At 42.3% G+C, this 21,762-nt stretch overlaps 1 protein-coding gene across 1 annotated transcript; it reads left to right on the top strand.

Annotated features, from left to right (window-relative positions):
• Positions 1–623: 623 nt before the first annotated feature.
• LOC113352583 lies at positions 624–18,916 on the top strand (the record flags this gene model as incomplete). Its single annotated transcript, XM_026596393.1, has 8 exons — positions 624–1,118; positions 1,216–1,358; positions 1,455–1,816; positions 2,009–2,091; positions 15,526–16,278; positions 16,335–16,518; positions 18,057–18,195; positions 18,808–18,916. Coding segments are annotated over exons 1-8 (2,268 nt in total), but the record flags the coding sequence as incomplete, so codon positions are not given.
• Positions 18,917–21,762: the final 2,846 nt, after the last annotated feature.

Genomic DNA, 21,762 nt, shown 5'->3' on the forward strand with positions numbered 1-21,762 from the left:
ATATACCCAGTGAGGAAACAGAAGATATAGAAAGCATAAAAAAAGATTGGGAGAATGTCTGAAGGTCTGCGAACCATGCAATGTATGAGATTAATTTGTCTTACTTTCTCAAGACTTGGAGCACGCGTTATCCTACCGCAGTAAGTTATTTGCGTAAACAATAGTTGGCTCGTAAAGAACAGTTCGTTCATGCATGGACAAATAATATCTTACACTTGGGTGTTACGACAACGAACCGTGCTGAAAGTGAACATGCAGCATTAAAAAAGTTTCTTCAATGCTCCACTGGTGATTTTCTCAAATGTTGGCAGGATATGGACAACCAATGGATAACAAGAGTTATCAATATCGAAGCTTCATTGGAGAAAAGTAAAACTATTGCAATACACGCATATAACCAAAGCCTGGTTACGAAGAGATTGGTGTATAAAGTGTCTCATGCTGCCTTGAAGTTGATTACTGTGGAACTAACTAATATGGGTAAAAGCCGTTTTGGGGGAAAGTGTTTGTGTATCATCCGGAAAACTCATGGGTTACCATGTGCTTGTGAAATCGTCAACAGCCACAAGAACGGTAATCATATTTCTCTCGATAATATACATGACTACTAGAAGCAGCTTTCTATGGATCCTGCACATGAAAAGGCGGCAGGAATTTTTGACTGGGAAGATTTGTTTGGGAAGATCAGAATGAAATATGAAGCTTGCACCGATTTGCAAAAGCATTTTATGTTGGAAATGTTGATAGAGATTGCAGATCCGAGTAAAACAAATATGCAAGAACCCAAAGGCAAATTTGCAACCAAGGGTCGCCCAACCCTTGCACAAACAGAAGCACAAAAGAAGATATATAAATCTACAAAGAGAGATCTATCGAGTTGGGAAAGACCACCTACAGGAAATAATTCTGCAACAGCATCAAAGAAAGTGAAGCCAACAACATCAAAGAGAGTGCAACCAACATCAAAGAAGGGGCAGCCAAGAAAGAATGGAGTAAAATCTCAAGTAGTGGATAAGGTCAATAGTATTGACTTACCGGATCTGAATGCATCGCCGGATTTGAACGAAATAGAAGAAATTGATATGTTTCCCAGTAAATTAATATCGAAAAGGAAGAAAGTACACAAAAAAAATCAAGACAAACAGTCCAGCTATGTCGTATGACGAGGAGTACTTGCAACATATGGTTAGAGGGATAACATTTTATAATCCAAAGATTCTGACTGATGTTGTGGAGAGGCTGGAAAATGTTGCACCTTATGGGCATTGTGGATTTCTAGCTTGTGCCGAAATGTTGGGGTTGAGTGCTGATGATGGATGGAAGACTGTCAAGATGGAAATGGAGAGAGAACTGACCATGTATCCAGATTTGTACATACCTATAATTGGTGGAATGATGGAATACAACATTATACTACAAACTCTCTGATATAAACAACCCATTGCAACCCGTAGGTACTGGATGGTTTTGCCCAGCATGGGATATATATTTGCCTCTGCATTCAAATGTATCTTTTCATCGTATTCGAATATGGGATGCACCACATGGTTACCGTTGATGACTGCACCTCCAGAAGATTTCAAGGTTGTGACGATTTTCAATCTCGACAACGAATACTTTGTTAAGGCAATATTGAAACCGGGTGCGCCCATACCACCTGTTCTCAACGGATGGAATTCTATATGCACCGAAGAGGCGCTATTGTGGACGCCACACATGGAAATGATGCATCGAGGATGGGAAAAATATCGAACAAAAACAACCTGGGCAGCGTTTGCAGGTTATAGAGGACATAGACCTCGACGATCCTTTGCAGGTTATAGAGGACATAGACCTCGAAGAGCCTTGAACATTTTAAGTGAACTTATGATTTTTCTTACTTTTTGATGCTACATTTGAAATTTGGGGGGCTTATATTTATTATAACAGTGACTTTATTATATATTTATTACTGCACAGACACACAAAGCTATGAAACAAGCATGAAATCTTGGTGGAGCTTGGCCAGGTGTAGCTAAGACAGGAGCTGAATTTGTTGATGGAGTTGCAGTTGGTCTTGCGCTTAAATTTTCAGAAAACTTGTTATTTCATGTTCGTTCATGTTGGGCTTTGTCGCATTCCTTCTACTTTTCTTCCTTATTTTTGGATTATTGGAGATTGTAGCTCTCATTTATATTTATTATTTTCTTTGTTTTAAAGAAGTTAAACACTCCCTGACATCAGTTTGGAAAACTATATATACTTGTTTTTGTTTTTGGATTATTCTTGCTTCTGTTGTTGGTTTTTTCATTTTTTTTTTTTATATGAAAGATAATAGAGAATGAAGAAGAAAGAAAGCCATGTGAGATGTGATAACAATGATCAGACGAGAAGGGTGGTCAAGACAAAGAAATTAGACACACATTACTCCTTTGCTCATCTTAGGATAGTCATTCTCTTTACTATGACAAGTAGTTCTTATGTCTGGGTAGGAGCTTTTCACCACCATCACCACCACAAGGGAATTTAATTACACTAAATTCTCTTCACTAAATTCTCTTTATTATAACAATCTGTTTGCTAAGAGCTTCCTGGAAAGCTGGAGGGAAGGCGCAGAGTTCCTTTGTTGTTCTGATCAGCGACCATTGACTGTTAAGAATCTCCAGAAGGAATATAGTTGCCTGCTATGAGTTGACAGTGAAATACGCAAGGAAAGTGTTGTAGCCACTTTACTTTGTTCAAGCGAATGCCATTCAACTCCAAAACACACCCTCATAACACTTCATAGCTCCTGAAACTTTGCAAATTCTTCTAATTTCAAAACCAACACTTGCCATCACAATCTCCAGACATAACATACTGTCCGTCAGGTGAAAAATTAACTTGGCCGGCAAGCATATCCAGCAAGAACGTGCCCAGAGGTCCAGAACTAGAATACCTCATAAAAGATCCGGATTCCCGTCTTCCTACTCTTGCAGAGCTAAATACGTTAGAGGCTGATAAAGATAAACCACTATGAGCATCAGGACTTGGTTTTTATGATCAGTTTCATTGATGGAGATGGCGTTTAATCGATCACAAATAAAAAAAATTGTGATGGGTTTGGTTGATGGAAATCAAAGAGAGTTTAGGAGTTTCAGATTTGACGGGTTTAGTGAAGTTAGATTTGGTCTTCACCAAAAACCCTAGCGACCCAGTGAAGAAGATACATATCCGTAGTTTTTCGGGGGTATGCAAAATAAATAAAACTGATGGGTAGATAGATTACCTCGGAGGGTAGGTAGATAAAGGGGTACCACTAGTGTTTTTAGGGGTATATAATGGAGCACCCTTTAAATAGATGTTTTCTGTGTAATAGGAAATAATATGGATTTATGGTATGAGTGATAAACATCACCGAATATATGTAAGATGTTTTAAGTAATAAGCAATTATTGGATCGACTTAAAATGTCTTGAGCAATAACAGACTCATTTAATGCTTGTATGGTTGCTCTTGCCCCTGCATTGTGGGGATTTATAAATTCATTGCCGCAGAGGCAAGATGAGTGTTTGAACCTGTCACCCCCGTTGGTTAATTTCGGGCCAGGAAATTTCCGAACGGTGGGGTCGTAAAATCTCCCGGAAACGTAGTGTAAAACTGATTGTTTTGCAAACACCCGTTCCGCTGAGCTGCCAAAAACATGTCATGTTGGGCATCTCTTTTTTATGGAAGCCTTCCTCCTGGTCATACACTCATAGACGCTTACGGGGAAGTCCGGAGAGATTACGTGTAAACGCTTTACCCAGTATGATGATATGAGACCGGTGGTGCTTGCCCCGGTTCTCCGTTGTATGCATTGGTGTCCAAAAGTGTATGCGTTTTCTAGAAACGTATGCATCATTCGGAGTGTATGAAATGTATTGAATATGTATTAAATTTTGCAAAATGTATGCAATTTGTAAAAATATATGAAATGTTCTCATGGAAATGAATACGTTATTATTTTTTTTAAATGTGTGTATTTTTCTGTAATTAGAATGTGTGAAATCAAACTACCAAGTATTACGAAAATGTATGCAAGTGTGGTGGAGACGTAGGGAGTATCAGTATTTGCAAACTCTTTAGTGTATGTATGCCCTTTTTTGGTTTTGGAAGCTGATTGCCGAAGCTTGTGGAAGCAAAATTAGTTGTTCTTGTAAAATCTTTGCGGGTACATTGAATGAGCTTTGTCGTATGCCGTTGCTACTGCTTCTGCTACTGATATTACCTTTGAACTGAACAGCTGTGTCTTCCCTCAAATTGCGTTGCGGATAAGTGAACTGCTTTGTTGATTATCCTCTGTACTGATGATTGCACATTGTTGGTTCTTTATTGATGCTTTAGAATCGGAATTGCCCCTGGTGTGCTTCTCTATTGGTACTTTGGCTTCTTCCTTGAGTAGTGGTTGATAAAAGTAAGTATGCAGCAGAGAGAGGTAGCATCATGACAAGACTTAGGAGATCATCGTAACAAGACTTTGGCTCATCGTCTTCGGAGATCTTCGTAGCAGGATCTTAGCTCTTCGTCATCTGGCTTGCATAAAACTTGTTTACTGCTGCAGAATTGTGCATCGTCGGAATGGATATTTGGAGCTGCATCATCGTTGACTTGCAAGCACCACCGGAAAGAGTGAGCAAAGATAGGAAACGAAGGCTCTTCAACCTTCTGGGTAAAGAAGGAAGGCTCTTCAACCTTCAGTCTTGTGGACACAAGAACTACGCGGGAGTCCGAATGCCCACAATCAATCGTTAACGTCTAAAGAGATTACGATGATGATACCCTGACGTGGATTCATTGGCTCAAAACCTTCGGGTTTATCATAGCCTCCTCCTACTTCCCCGTGTGTGGCAATCATGCATGGGATACAAGTATTAAAGGAAAACAAAACATATAAGCAAATACGTGCGGAGCTAAATGAATGTAAAGTGCTGAAATGTAAATAAGACCAAGGTTTACGTGGTTCAGCACTAAGGCCTACATCCACGGGGTTTGTTGTTCTACTATATTATTCCCAGTTACATGAATAGCTGAATGACTTTGGGTTTTACATATTTCTCTCCACTATGGGATTAACTTACCCTTACTATCCTCTCTCTCTCTCTCTCTCCTTCTCTCCTGATCTTTTCCTCTCTTTCCCCTTTCCTCTCTGTGGAGATTGGGTATTTATAAGGTTGGAACGTGGGACCCATCTCTGAAGACCGTTGGAACCTTATCTTCTCGTGTCCTTGCGTCCATCACGCGGAGGTCTGCGTTTCCCCCTCGATCCCGCGGAGGCATCTTCGCTCGTTCCACAGGTTGGTCGACACGTGCACTGCTCAGAGTGTTTAATGCGGGTAGTTGAGGGGTCTGCTCGTGTCAGACAAGTGTCTTCTGCCCCTGTCAGTCCGTGTCAGCTAACTTCCTCTCCACCGTTGATCTTGGCCCCTCTTCTGGGGATGAGATAAAGCAACTCCTAGGGGTTTATTTGGTGCTTCGTGACGCATCATGCTTTGATGTTTTGGCTTGCATGCTTTCCACGTACCTTTCTGTATGCACGTGTCCGATAGTGAGATATATGTGTACACAATTTGCCCCTTTTCTTCGGGCTTAAATGGCTAATGGGTGCCTTGAAGAAAAACTATCGTCGCACATTCTTCTCACTCCTAATAACTTCTCCTAGATACTTGGGCACGTCTTTTATTCGTGCATTAACTGCTTATGTAACGGGCACGTTTTCCTATTTCTCCCTTAATTTCCTCTTTTCTTTCGGGTATTTTAAGGATAGAGAGGAAATTTAATTTCATTCTTCCTAACCACTCTCTCAGTTCATTCTTCCTTTAAATTTCCTGCCTGCCTTCATTGAACCTGTGACCTTAAATTCTTTGTCAGTCTTCATTGCACCTGTGATCTTAAATTCTGTCAGTCTTTATTGCACCTGTGATCTTAAATTCTCCCTTCGTTGCACCTGTGATCTTCAATTCTCCCTTCATTGCACCTGTGATCTTCCCCTGTTCGTTTCTTGTACTTGCTGTTTTTGCCGGTGATTTTTTCTTTTCTTTATTTCACTGTTTTATGCCGTGTTGATTTGTGAATTTTCTGCTACTGTTGTTCCTTGTTTGTGATGAAGAACTTTTTCTGATGCTTGCATACTAGTTTGCCCCTGTTCTTCATCTTAAATTAAGGAAGCCATTACTTGGAGGGTGAAATATTGAGCATGTATCCTAATTTTAGGGTTGCTATGTTATCGTTGTTGTATTGCTATGGATGTGTTTTTTGATTTTTGGTTATCGTGTGTAACTTGTTCTTGATTTTATTCTTTCCGCAGCCATGTCTGACCGTCCGCGGCCTACTTATGAGACTCCTGATTCTAGGTTGTCGAGATCTCCTCAGCGTCGAGAGTCTCAAGATGATGTTCGTCGGAGTCGAGTTTCTTCTGGAGCGAAAGCTTCGTCCTCTCGGGAAGAGATTCCTTCGATAATTCCGTCTGGTTCACGAAGAGTTTTTAATCACTCAAGGGTGCGTCCTCGTGAAGATACTAGGAGTACGCAGGCTCCGCCCCGCGCTGTTGCTTTTGACGTTCCTCCTTTACGTTCGTTAGTGCCCGAGCATCATCTACGGTCTTCTCCAACTTTTAAAGGGAAGAATACAAAGGGCGTAGCTCCTAGGGGTGAATCTTCAAAGAATCCCCCTGTGAAGAGAAAAGCGTCTGAAGCGTTTGTTAGTTCGTCCGGCCCCGCCGAGGAGGAAGAGGCTGCTCCCTTGATACGCAGTGTCTCTGTTAGCAGGAAAAAAGTAACCTTCAAGCATATCGATCTTGAAATATTCAAGGAAAAGCATGAGCTTCAAGCCTTCGGTGTTCGTTTCTATGCCCCCGAAGATGATATTACGTATGAGCTTATTTCCAAGTACGAATTCGATGAATTTCATTTGTTAACGACGGTTGGGGCCTTCGAGGCTGGTCTGATGCTGCCTTTGTACAAATCGGGTGATTCCTTTTACTACGATGTGCTCGCTATTCGTGAGGGTTCTTCCACCAATACTCATAGCCGTTCCGTATCCCAACTATCGGGAAATTATCTTCGCGCCCTGAAGGAATGCTATCTGCGGAGTAAGGGGGAGACGTCGATGACTTGCTACGTCCCCAATCCCTTGGAGAAGGAATGGTACACTCCTGAGAATTTCAATAACTCCTTCGGTGATTACGTCAATAGTAGGAATCGCAAGCCGTGGACTGTCAGCCTTCGGAATCTCCCTGCTCCTCGAGGCGAGATTCGTCTGTTAAATGAGGTCAGCGATGCCAAGCTGAAGTATGTTCCTGGCACGGAGGCGTCTAGTCGTCGGAAACTCTTTCCCGCACGAGAAAGGATCAAGCGCGATCATGACTACGAGTGGCACGCCACTGTTATTGAGATAGTTGGTCCGTGGGCTTACGTTTGGATTCCTGGTCCCCGTGGATGGCGGCCCACCGAGAATAGTAAGCCGCGCGAATCTCCTCATGTTCGCTATGGAGATTTCTGCCCCTGGCGTCTGAACTTTGCGGGCATGAATTTTCCTTATGCCCTGGATGTCGTAGAGGGAGACGAGGAGGATGGTTCCGGTGCAATACCCCCACCGAAGAATATTTCAGCTGCTCAGGTACGCAGATTCTAGCTGCGCTTCGTTTTTATAACTTCCATCCGACGGGAAGAATAATTCCTTTTGTGGTGTCGGTTTCAGGTATTGAAGAAGAAAAAGATTAGGCCGAAGCAGTCTTCTACTACGGTGATGGGCGAGGTCGAGGCCCAAGAAGAAGTTACCAGTCTAGTGAATGAAGAGTTTGCTGAGGACGAGATTACAGATGGGGAGGAACGTACTGGTACCTCCCCTATCAATGTCGAAGAAGAGGTCTTCGCAGGTCACGCTGGTGATGAAGGAAGGAACAAAGATGTGGTGGCGGATGATGTTGTCATCGGGGATGTTTCCGTCCCTGCTGGCGATGTCGCGGATATTCTTCCCACTTCTCAAGAATTTTCTTTCGATCGGATGTATTCCACGGGGGAGTTCTTTGACGAAGCCCTCGATTTTCCCGAGGACTTCTCTTTGCTTTCCCCTAATGATAATTGGGATGTTCTTGGTGGTGATGGTAATGGGGATGCTACTGTAGGAGGTGTTGGTGCGGAGGAGCCTGCTGTGCATGTAGGCGCGGAGGAGCATGCCAACATTCATGCTGAGGGGGTCGAGTCAGAGAAAGGAAAATTTGTTGTTGACGCGCCCGCCGATAGTCTTCCCCAGTCGCCGATGTCTGAGGGTGAGGACGCCATCATGAGTTGGTTTAAGGAGAAGAATCTTCTGTTTGTTTCTCATCCCGCTCCTGTGGTTGTTGGGGAAAAGGAATCAACCGCGTATACCCGTCGCATGATGGAGATGTCTTCGAAGGCGCAGGTGTCTGAAGCCTGGGGAAAAAGGTTGACTGTTCCCGAAGCTACCCTCGTACCGGAGCCTCCTACTTCTGTTGCCGATATGATGGCTATTGCCGACGGGTATCAATATGGCTTCCCGCAGCAGTGTGTGCTGGAGGTAAATTTTCGTACATGCTTGTTCGTGAGAATCGGACGCTTCGGTTGAATAATGTTTTGTCATCTTGATGTGTAGATGATGAGGAGCGAGCATTGCAACCACGTGCTGTATCAGTTCTTTAAAGCGAAATCTCTGAAGCTCGAGGCTAAGCTTCGTCACCGGGAAAAGGAATTATCTGCGGCTGAGGTGGAGATAGAAGAGCTGAAGAAAAGTCTTAAGGAGAAAGAAAAGCTGGGTGAAGCAGAGGCTGATCTTCGTTCAGAACTTATTGCAGTGCGCGCTGAGTTAGAGCAAACTCGTAGCCAAGTTTCCACTATCACAGGTTTGGTTCTTTTCCCTCTCCGTATGTCGTCATTCTTTTATCTCTTAGTTGTTCTGTCTGAGTCTCCCCACCCTATGTCCAGTGGGTGGCATCCCCGAGCTGATATGGTTTCGAAACGAAAGAGCTCGGCAAAAATCTCGTATTAGAGATTTGGTTGAGAAGATTAAGAGTGAGGCTAAGAAATGGGATGCTCGGGCTGAGGTATGGCGCGCGCGGCATGTTCAGATGGTCGACATGCAAAATCTGTACAACCATGATCGGGCCTTATTTAATGGCACACTGCTGTGGACCAGTGATAATCTGCGGGAAGCCCGTGAGCGTACTTCCTTGTTGGAATCTAGGATTCAGCTATTGGAAAAAGAATTACAGACGGCGCAATCCATGTCTCTTTCGGGGGTCCAAGATAATATGCTCGGTCTTGCCAGGGAACGAGATGATGCTCGTGCTGAAGTCTACGCTCTCAGGAATACTCTTTCCGCGTCTCGGGCCGATGTAGCTCGTCTTGCTGAGTCTGAGAGGAATCTTGAAGTGTGCATGTACAGACTCAGCAAAGGGGTCTCAGAGATAAATAAAGAGGTCGACCACCTTCGTCATATGGACTCGATGAAGCAGGTAGAATTAGATGCCTGTCAATTTACTCTCACCAACCTTCAAGTAGACTCCGCGGAATATGATCATCTTGATGAAGCGCGAGATGCGGTTGTTAATGAGTATGAAGAGGCTTCGGCTTGTGTCGAAGGTATAATCCCAATTCATCGAGTGTGATCTTGTTTTTTTTTCTACGCTAACTCCGTGGTGTTGTCTTTTTCAGAGCTCGAGGGACGCCTTCGCGTCACAAATGAAGAACTTGAAAAGGCTCAATCTTCCTTAGCACAGCAAGAGGAACAAACCAATCACTTCAAGAATTTAGCAGCCACCCGCGAGGAGGCCGTTGGTGCTGCTTCCAGAGAAGTGAATCGGCTATCTTCGTTATTATCCCAAGCCCAACAGCGGACAGCAGTTATTAAACATAAGGCTCGTTGTCAATTGGCTGAGGAGACGAACAAGATGCTGGAGAGGATAGAACTTGGCCTAAGGAATGAACATGGTCTCGTGAAGAACTATCCTCGTCGTCCCGTTCCTGCTGCATTGCCCAGCTCCTCGGGCCCCTCTTCTGGTGGGAGCGTCCCATCAAGTCTTCGGAATAATCCTGACGACGGGACCGCCAACTAGGTAGAGATCGCAGCGTTCTGTAGGGTCCGCGGCATAATTATATTTTTTGTAACCATGTAACAAGGATGTTTTTTGATTGTGTATCCTTGGCTTTGGCCGTTCACTTCTTGTAATCACCCTTTATGAAATGAATCCTCTTCTTGATATACCTACAATGTTGTTTTTAAGTGTTTGTATTTTAAGTTTGTGAAAAATCAAAACAAAAGTTGTTAAGTGTTTTTGAGTGCGATACTGAAGGAAGGTACCTTCGTGATCGTCTTGAGACCTGTCACCCCGCTGGCAAATCCTGGGCCAGAGGATTCCCAGACGGTGGGGGCCGGGGCAACGTTCTAGGATATAGAGTGTAAAATATGTACGCACCCATTCCGTCGACCCGTTGCCTTAAGATTGGTTGGGTATCTCTTTCTGCTGGGTGCCTTCCCCCCGGTCCTACACTTATGGACACTGATGGGGGAGCCCTGAGAGATTGTAGATTAACTACTTTCCCCAATATTGTAGGTAGATTCCACTGACTTGATAATTTGAAAGCTTGTTTGATTGATAAGTTGAGGTCTGCAATTCCTCTTCCAGAGATAGAAACATGTGGGGCGATTAGGCTCCTTTCTTCTTCTGGTTCACTCCCAGCAGATTCAAATCTGCGTTGCTTCTATGGGAAGTATGGTTTGAGCCATTTAGCATTCCAAGGATGCCGGAGGACCTCACCTTTTAGGTTACGAAGGTAGTAGGAACCATTACCCGCAATGTCGTGGATCATAAACGGTCCTCCCCATGTAGGTGCTAACTTTCCCCATTTCTTTTCTTGCTGATATCGTGGGATTGTTCTCAACACATACTGTCCCTCTACAAAATTTCGTAGCTTTACCTTTTTGTTGTACTCCCTTGCTAGTCTTCGTTGATAATTTTCCATCTTTTGCAATGCTACTTCCCTTCTTCCTTCCAAGTCGTCTGATGAGTGCCAAATATTGTATATATTTATCCCTTTTTGTTGGCATTTAACTCATCTTTTATGCATTAATTCTACATTTTATCCCATATTCTGTATTTTCATTGTTTTCAAGAATAAATATTTTTCTTACTTAATTTTGCATTTTTAGGTAATAAATAAAGATTGGATGAGTTGCGGAGCAAAAAGAGCAGAAAAGTGGTGAAAAGCCGGGAGAAATTACGCAAGGAAGCCGCGAAGAATGGTGCGCACAACCTCATTTTCTACACACAAAAGCGCCTCCGTTCTCAGCCGTCAGATCAGTTCTCAGAAGCATCCAACGGTCGCTCCTTTGCTGTTCATCAACGTTTGATATCTCCGCCTTACACTACAACACCTAACCCCATCTAGAGCCGTTAACTTTGTTGTATTATATAATCCAGCGGTCGCTACAAGCTTCACTTCATCTCACCGTCAGATTGATCTTTCATCCCCCTATCCCACGGCTCAGCGTCGCAGATCATCAAACTCGATACGCCCGCCTAACACCCAAGTATCGAACACCCTATACCCAGCCAAACGCACCTTTCTTCTTTCTTCTCCATCTCTTCTTCCTTCAGAACCCGTACCACCACCATGTCCGTCTCCATCACTACTACCTTCCCCCAAATCACTCCACTATCTTCTCCCCAAATCACTCTACCTATACCCATCATCACTATCACGTTTTACATCAACTAATCTCCTCAATTTCTCATCTCTGCTGACTGAAACCCTAGGTGAGAAATTGGGGATATAAGTGATGATTAAAGCATCAATTGGAGCATGGGAGGAACGAGAAGAAGCAGGAGAAGAATGGGTCGACGAGATGGAGCGAGTATCTCATCAACAGTAGGTAAATCAATTTCACCAAACCCTAGTTCTACTGATTTTGGGGAAAAATTGGGGAAAACCAAAAAATGTGTATTGGGTATAAATGGGTGTTGAGTGAAGTGTGTAAGGGACACTGTATACCTCTCTGGACTAGCCAGTAGAGAATTTGCTACAAATTTTTATGAAATTGAATTTTAGTTGCTTGTCAGTTAACAGTTGAGTATTGCATATGTTTTAGTTATCTGATATGTTGCTAATTGTGTCTAATTTATATCTTATGATGAATGTATGTTGCCACAACATGGTTAGCATGAGCTAATCAGCATCAGGCCAAGGCTCAGTGAAGCCTTGTGCACTGTCAAGTGTAAATGAGCTAGGATAGTTACTTCCTTGTATGTTTTGATTGTGCAAATGAGAGATGCCAATGCTCACAGAGCCTGTGATTGGCTGTACTGTCAAAAGACAGCCAATGCTAGGGGTAGACTAGTGAGCAATTTGGTGTTCTTCCATTTCTAGTTGTATGCTTAGGAATGAACATAACCTAGAAACATGTCACTTGATTAGGACACAAGGTGGATCATAAGCCTTGGCTTACCCACCAATTCCCTTTCAGTCACTTATATTTTCAGTCCTGTGTGTTTGCAATTTAGTTATTTTCTTGCCTTTTATTTTCTTGCACTTTGTAGCTACTGTGCACTGAAGTCAGTGCACTGAACTCACCTTGCCCTTGGCTTCCAAGCCTTGGTTCTTTGCTTATCTTTCCCTGCTGTGGTTCTAGTCTGTTTTTCATTACTTAGCTTGGTTCTTTGCTGATTTGCCCTGCTTTGCTCTCTGCCATAGTGCATTGTCACTATTGTTAGCCTAGGAAAACTTCTTGTATGCTCCTCTCCCTGTGGACAAACCCCTACTCACCCTTTTATTATAAATCTTGGCCTTGTATACTTGCAAGTGTTTTGTGTGCTTCCCATTTTCACACCAAGTTTTTGGCGCCGCTGCCGGGGAGCTGGCTGCCATATTTTTGAAGTTTTCATAGCTGTTGTGGCCTTGTTGTGCTTGCCTAGTTGTGTGTGTTCATTGCTATCTTGTTCACTTGCTAACTGCTGCTGGAGCTGTGCATTATTTGTTGTTGCTACCAAGTCTGCTGCAAAGCCTGCTGCAAAGCCTGCTGCTGCTGTTGCCTTCTCTGCTGAGCTGTTGCTGTTGCTGCTGCTGGTGCTGCTGCCAAGCCAAAGCCAAAGCCTGCTTTCTCTGTTGCTGCTGCTGTTGGTGCTGCCAAGCTGCTGCTGCTGCCAAGCCTGCTGCCAAGCCAACTGGGCTGCCAACTGAAGCTGTCAACTGGGCTTGTGCAACCTCTGCTGCTGGGCTCTGATCCAACCTTTGCTGCTGGGCTTGAACCAACTGAGCTGGGCTTAGTAACTTCTGCTCTTGGGCTTCACCAAGTGCTGCTGGGCTCTGCATCCTTTTGTTGCTGGGCTTCGTTGCTGCTGCTGCTGGGCTCTGCTCCACCTGTTGCTGCTGGGCTTGGACGTGAGCTGTTTAGGACGATCATAAAGCCCAACTGGGCTGTGCAACTAAAAGGGGACTAAAAGCCTATTTTTGGGCTTCCCTCCAAAAACAAGTAAGCCTAACCCATGAGTTAACCCACTTGGGCCTCATTTAAATTCAAATTTGGGCTTGTAATAATTAATTTAATTATTTATTTGGGATTGTAATAATTTTTATTTTCTTTTTCTTTTTTATTTGGGACTGTAATTATTTTTTTGTTTTCTTTTATTTTTCTTTTATTTTTCTTTTTTCTTTTATGGGTTTGTTTTAATTATTATTATTGTTTTTATTTTCTTTTATGTGTTGTGATAATTTATGCTAGGTTTAGTTCAAAATTTTTTTTCCAAAGCCCAAATTTTTTTAAACCAAAAACAAAACCCCTTCTTTAAACCAAAACCCATTCAAAACCAAATCTTCATAACCCTTGTGGGCCAAACTGTTTCCGATTGCTCTGTCTGACCAACATGTTAGTTAAGGTACCTACTAGGACATGATTGTGACCTACAGAGACCAGACAAACAGACTTGTTAGAATTAACCCAGACGAACCTATCGAAATTCTAAGTTCTGAGGGAGACAGTCCAGATCAACCAGAAACAATGGGAGAACCACGTACCCTCAAGGATTATATGTACCCAACTAGAGCCAGTCAACCTTCTTGTATTTTGCTGCCCGAGGCTAATGGCCATTATGAGCTGAAATCTAGCACAATACAGATGCTTCCTATTTTTAGAGGTGTTGAGAATGAAAACCCGTACCACCACGTGAGAGAATTGCGAGGAAATTTGTGGAACTCTGCGTTTCACTCAAATGACCGACGAAACCCTGAAGTTAAGGCTTTTTCCTTTCTCCCTGAAAGATAAGGCAAAGGCCTGGCTCTATGCTTTACAGCCTCAATCCATCATGACATGGGATGACCTCAAAGGAGTTTTTCAAAAAGTTTTTCCCGAACCACAAGACTGCGACAATTCGTCAAAGTCTGAATAGCTTTGTGCAATTAGAAGGTGAGACCTTAGCTAGATACCTGGAGAGATTCAATGAATTATTGCTCCAATGTCCCCATCATGGTTTTGAAAAATGGAGACTTGTGCAAATTTTGTATGAAGGTCTAGATGTGTCCACCCGAACAACGGTTGAGTCGATGTGTAATGGTCTATTCGTAGATAAAACTGCTGACGCGTCTTGGGACTCTTGATTGAAGTAGCTGAAAAGACGCAACAGTGGGAATCCATCCGTGAAACCAGAAAGACTACATCCGAAGCAAAGGCTTTTAGGATTGAAGCGGATTTTGAGGGTAGAGCAAACATGGCATCAATAGTTAGGAGATTAGAAGAGTTAGAACTACATAAAAATTCAAAACCTTCCACCACTACTCTCCGAGAACATGTCGCTTCATCTGTTTGTGCTGCTTGTAACGACCCCAACCATCAATTCCAAAATTGTCCAGATTTGCTTGCAGTCCAGGAGTCTAGGCTTGAACAGGCACATGCCATGTTTCAAAACCAGAGCATAACCCTTATTCACAGACCTACAATCCAGGATGGAGAAACCACCCTAACTTTTCATGGTCAAAAGGACCCACTCAAGGAGGACCATCTCAACCCAATCAGAGCTATCAAAACAATCAGGGATATCAGAACAATCAAGGTTATCAACACCCGAGAAACCCTCAACAACAATCAAACTCTCAACAACAATCATATCCTCAACACAATACCGACAAGAGATTATCCACCTAGAGGAAATGTTCCAGAGTTTGATGCAAAGTCAGAAAAATCTAGATCAAAAGATGGATCAAATATGTGAGAGAGAAAAGGGTAAACTTCCGAGCCAACCCCAACAAAATCCAAAGAGGATATTTCAAACAGGCACAACATCCTGCACTGAAACCTCACCTGATCAAATCCATGCCATTACCACCCTCCGAAGTGGTAAAGTCATCGAGAACAACGTAGGCGAACCTAATGATCTGATACAAATTCCACGTTGTCTCCACAACCCCAGAAAACCAAAGAATCTGAGCAAGTTGGAAAATCTGACAATTCTACTGCTGTGAATGTCCCTTTGCCAACTCATCTTCCTGTTGCCCATTTCCTCAAAGATTGATCTATCAACAGAAAAGTACCCATTACAATGAGATGTTAGATCTGTTCAAGAGAGTCAACATCAACATTCCTTTTCTTGAAGCAATCAAGCAAATCCCTGCTTATGCCAAATTCCTCAAAGACTTGTGTACTCAAAAGCGCAAGCTCAATGTGCAAAAACGTGCTTTCTTAGCTGAGCAGGTGAGTTCCATCATTCTGAACAAAACTCCACCCAAGTTTAGGGATCCAGGATGTCCAACAATTTCTTGCACTATAGGAGAACACACGGTCAATAAAGCGTTATTAGACCTAGGTGCAAGTGTTAACCTACTGCCATATTCTGTTTATGAGCAGTTAGGTCTTGGGGAGTTGAAACCAACATCTATCACTCTACAACTGGCAGACCGATCTGTCAAGATTCCTCGTGGAGTGGTCGAAGATGTTTTGATCAAGGTTGACAAATTCTATTTTCCCGTAGACTTCATTGTCTTAGACACTCAACCTGTACAAAACCCAGACTGTCACATTCCTGTCATCTTAGGACGTCCTTTCTTGGCTACGTCCAACGCGATCATCAACTGTCGGAATGGAGTGTTAAAACTGTCTTTTGGTAACATGACGGTAGAATTGAATGTGTTCGATATTAGTCAACAACCTGTGAATCTTGATGATGATGATGTGCATGAAGTTAATATGATTGAAGGATTAATGCAAGATTCGTTGACTAACATTCTATCCGTCGACCCCTTTCAAGCATGTATGGAGAACTTTAACCCTGATTCTATGATGATGCATACTGTAGTGACGTCCTATCTCTGCTCGAATCTGTACCTCAAATGGACGTCACTGAAAGGAAATATGAAGTGGAACAACCCCTATTCTCTGATTCCAAGCTTATTCCATCCATTGTTGAGCCACCCAAGCTTGAATTGAAAACATTGCCTAGTACGTTGAAGTACGCATTCCTAGGTTCTTCTGATACTTTACCTGTCATTATTTCATCATGTTTAGACACGGAACAGGAAAGTAAGCTTTTAGAAGTACTTAAGGAACACAAAGAGGCCTTAGGATGGACCATCTCAGATCTCAAAGGAATTAGTCCCACCATTTGCATGCACCACATTAACCTTGAAGAGAATGCCAAACCATCGAGGGAAATGCAAAGGAGACTTAATCCTAACATGAGAGATGTAGTCAAAGGAGAGATCCTGAAACTACTTGATGCGGGTATCATATACCCAATTCCCGATAGCAAATGGGTTAGTCCCATTCAAGTTGTGCCTAAGAAGTCAGGCATTACTGTTGTTCAGAACGACAAGAATGAATTAGTCCCTACTCGTACAACCACAGGATGGCGAGTATGCATCGACTACAGGAAGTTGAACACAGTAACAAGGAAGGATCACTTCCCGCTCCCTTTCATTGACCAAATGCTAGAACGTGTGTCTGGACACAGTCACTACTGTTTTCTAGATGGCTTTTCCGGTTATAACCAAATTCACATTGCTCCGGAAGATCAGGAAAAAACTACATTCACGTGTCCATTTGGGACGTTTGCTTATAGACGTATGCCCTTCGGGTTGTGTAATGCACCTGCTACTTTTCAGCGTTGCATGATGAGCATTTTTTCTGACATGATAGATAGTTTTCTCGAGATCTTTATGGATGATTTCTCTGTTTTTGGTTCCTCGTTTGACGAATGTTTGAAGCATCTTGCCCTCGTGATATCCAGATGTAAAGAAAAGAACCTTGTTCTAAATTGGGAAAAATGCCATTTTATGGTGAATTCAGGAATAGTTCTAGGACACATCATCTCAGAGAAAGGAATTGAAGTGGATAAAGCTAAAGTTGACCTCATTCAACATCTACCACAACCTTGCTCTGTGAAGGAGATCAGATCATTTCTAGGTCATGCTGGTTTTTACCGGCGATTCATCAAAGATTTCAGCAAAATCTCCAGACCTCTGTGCAGTCTTCTCTCCAAAGATGTTGCCTTCAATTTCGATGCTGCTGTGTGAAGGCATGGGAGGAATTAAAAACCCTTCTCACCACCGCTCCTATAGTCCGACCACCCGATTGGAAGCTTCCGTTCGAACTTATGTGTGATGCCTCTGATTATGCTGTTGGTGCTGTTTTAGGACAGCGAGTTGATAGACTACCATATGTGATATACTATGCTAGCAAAACCCTTAATGATGCCCAACTCAATTATTCAACTACCGAGAAGGAATTGCTTGCCGTCGTTTTCGCATTAGACAAGTTTAGATCTTATCTGATAGGGTCTAAGATCATCATATACACAGACCATGCGGCTTTGAAGTATCTTCTTTCCAAGAAGGATGCTAAAGCTCGCCTTATTCGATGGATACTCTTATTACAGGAATTCGATCTCGAAATCCGTGATAAGAAAGGTTGTGAGAATGTGGTTGCTGATCATTTGTCTAGATTAACTTTAGAGTCTATTGATGAATGTGAGCTGATTAGAGAATCATTCCCAGATGAACAGCTGATGTCTATCTCAGACCTTCCTTGGTTTGCTGATATTGTTAACTACCTCGCTACAGGTAGGATGCCCTCACGTTGGTCGAGACAAGACCGCTCTAAATTCCTGGCTGAAGTCAAACATTTCCTTTGGGATGACCCATATTTGTTTAAGTACTGTCCAGACCAACAAATCATTAGGAGATGTGTCCCCAACACTGAACAGAAAGATGTGATATCTTTCTGTCATGACCAAGCATGTGGAGGCCATTTCAGTGCCAAGAAAACCGCTGCAAAGATCTTGCAGTGTGGATTCTATTGGCCATCATTGTTCAAGGATTGCCATGATTATTGTGTTGCTTGTGAACGCTGTCAAAAGCTAGGAAGCATTTCGAGGAGAAACATGATGCCATTGAACCCCATTTTGATTGTGGAGATTTTTGATGTTTGGGGGATAGACTTCATGGGTCCATTTCCCATGTCTGACAGCAAGTTGTACATCCTAGTCGCAGTTGATTACGTTTCTAAGTGGGTAGAAGCCATAGCAACCAGAACAAATGACCACAAGGTGGTACTTTCATTTCTAAAGGAGAACATATTTGCACGTTTTGGTACCCCTAGAGCTATCATCAGTGACGGCGGTTCACATTTTCGTAACAAGTACTTTGAGTCTTTAGTACGCAAGTATGGCATAACTCACAAGGTTGCTACTCCGTACCACCCTCAGACTAGTGGACAAGTGGAAGTGTCTAATAGGGAAATTAAGCACATTCTGGAGAAGACGGTCAACCCGTCCAGGAAAGATTGGTCATTGAGATTGAATGATGCTTTGTGGGCCTATAGAACAGCTTATAAGACACCAATTGGCATGTCCCCCTATCGTCTAGTGTATGGAAAGCCGTGCCATCTACCTGTGGAATTAGAACATCGTGCCTACTGGGCAATCAAAGAGCTGAACTTTTCTCTGGACGAAGCTGGAATTCAAGGAAACTTCAACTCAACGAGTTGGAAGAATTGAGAAATGAGGCTTATGACAGTGCCAAGCTGTACAAGCAGAAGATGAAGATTTCATGACAAGCGTATTCGCGCAAATCCTTCACTCCTGGTCAGAAAGTCTTGCTGTATGACTCCCGATTACATCTTTTTCCAGGAAAACTGCGTTCCAGATGGAAGGGTCCGTACCTAGTACGCACAGTTTTTCCTCATGGAGCTGTAGAGCTGGAGGATGTCTCCAACAAGAACGTTTTCAAAGTCAACGGGCAGAGATTAAAGCCATTCCTTGAGCCATTTCCACCCGACATTGAAACAACCGACCTGGAGGACCCAGTCTATGTGGACTAAACTGGTCCACTCTTTCCCTAAATAACCAAAAGTTTTCCAAATTTTCCCTAAAAACCAAAATTTTTCGTTTTCCCATCAAAACCAAATGTCCCAACAAAACCAAATTTTTTCCAAAAAGTCCAATCCCATTAAAAACCAAATTTTCTTGTAGATAATGTGTTAGTTAAATTTCCTTTTGTATATTTTGTGCTCATCCATTGTGACTGCTAATATGATGGATTTTTGCCTTGAATAACGGAGTTTTAATCGAGCTGCCACCGTACAATCGGGTATTCTCTCTCCTTTTACTCTACTCAGCATGTTCCTCTTCATATATTGTTTTATAATTCTTTCCATATTTTGAAACATTGAGGACAATGTTTAGTTTAGGTTTGGGGGTATAGAGTAGATACCATGATAATTGCATAATTGAAAACGAACTCCTTTCTTTTTGAAAAAATTGAAAAATTCCAAAAAAATTAAAAAAATCAAAATTAAAAAAAATTAAAAAATGAAAAAATCATAAAAATGGAGCTCATTTACCTTGAAATGTTGACTCTTGTGCAAATATGTATTTTTATTAGGAGTCTTAGTCTAGATATTTAGGCACCCTGATTCTAGCACAATTCACATAGTGATAAGAAATTTGCACGCGCACGATCTACCAATACATGTATGGCCTCGATCTTCAAGGTGTTTGATAGGAAGTTACGATTGCCAATCACTTTAGAATACTGAACGAAACTTGACTAGCTTGTTCTTTGGTTGGTTGGGATAGAAGGTGGAGGTTACATTAAGAAAGACAACCATCGAATTTAACTGGGTGCATCAAAAAGGGCTACCTCTTGCAAAGTGTCATGTAATTTTTGTTTCCTTTTGTATATGTATCAAAAGTGTTTCCTTGTTCAAAAAAAAAAAAAAAAAAAAAAAAAAAAAAAAAAACGATGTATATATTCAGAAAAAAAAAAAAAAAAAATATCAGAAAAATACAAAAAAATCAAGTATTTATCAATTCCATCATCTCTTGTTCCAAAAAAAAAAAAGAGAATAGTCAATGTAAATAAGAGTCATGTAAATAGTCATCTTTTGTTGTTTTTGTAATAAGCAAGGAGGGTGTATGCCATTGATGTACAACGCGAGTAATTGTGAAATACCTCCAACTCATTCACAATTCTCGTAAAGTCCGGACAGCTAGCTAGATTTCGACCTCAGTTCTTAGCCTGAGAAACTATCTCTTGGTGATTAGTAGTCATGACTTCAGATCTTTCTTTACACATGTGTAGATACACTTTACACTCTTATCACATGTCTTTTTTGTTATCAGTGCTAGGATTGTGCCTTCGATAGCTAGATTGACATCTCCATTTTGCTGTGAGCTTAACTGTTTTGCACATGTCATTTGATGGAATCTGAGCTTATATTTTGACCTAGAACTTTGTAGGTACGTTCTAAGCAAACCTTCACGAGACTTCAACTCGTCCACTAGGGACACTTAGTGGTTTAAAAGGCTTAGTGCATACGCTAAATGCATTCGAGAGACCAGCGACAGTGGTATAGTTAGGATTTCCTTAGTTTTGTTTTACTTGAGGACAAGTAAAATTCAGGTTTGGGGGTATTTGATGAGTGCCAAATATGTATATATTTATCCCTTTTTGTTGGCATTTAACTCATCTTTTATGCATTAATTCTACATTTTATCCCATATTCTGTATTTTCATTGTTTTCAAGAATAAATATTTTTATTAATTTTGCATTTTTAGGTAATAAATAAAGTTCGGATGAGTCGCGGAGCGAAAAGAGCAGAAAAGTAGTGAAAAGCCGGGAGAAATTACGCAAGGAAGCCGCGAAGAATGGTGCGCACAACCTCATTTTCTACACACAAAAGCGCCTCCGTTCTCAGCCGTCAGATCAGTTCTCAGAAGCATCCGATGGTCGCTCCTTCATAGAGCATCAAAATCTGAAGTCTCTGCCAAGCACCACAGCGCTGAAATTCCAAGCCTTCAGATTAGATGGTAGTTGAATCCAACGGTCGCTCCCTTGCTGTTCATCAAGTTTGATATCTCCGCCTACACTACAAAACTCCCCATCTAGAGCGTTAACTTGTTGTATTATATAATCCAGCGGTCGCTACAAGCTTCATATCACCGTCACCGTCCGATTGATCTTTCATCTCCCTATCCCACGGCTCAGCGTCGCAGATCATCAAACTCGATACACCGCCTCAACCCTAGCGACCGAGCACCTACACCCAACAAACGCACCCTTCCCTTCTTCTCTCTCCATCTCCCCTCTGCAGACCCCGTACCACCACCATGTCCGTCTCCATCACCACCACCTCACCCCAAATCACTCCACTATTTCTCCCCAAATCACTCTACCTATACCCATCATCACTATCACGTTTTACATCACTAATCTCCTCAATTTCTCATCTCTCTCGCACTGAAACCCTAGGTGAGAAATTGGGGA

This window comes from Papaver somniferum, chromosome 1 (assembly GCF_003573695.1).
Source record: "Papaver somniferum cultivar HN1 chromosome 1, ASM357369v1, whole genome shotgun sequence".
NCBI classification, from domain to species: domain Eukaryota; kingdom Viridiplantae; phylum Streptophyta; class Magnoliopsida; order Ranunculales; family Papaveraceae; genus Papaver; species Papaver somniferum.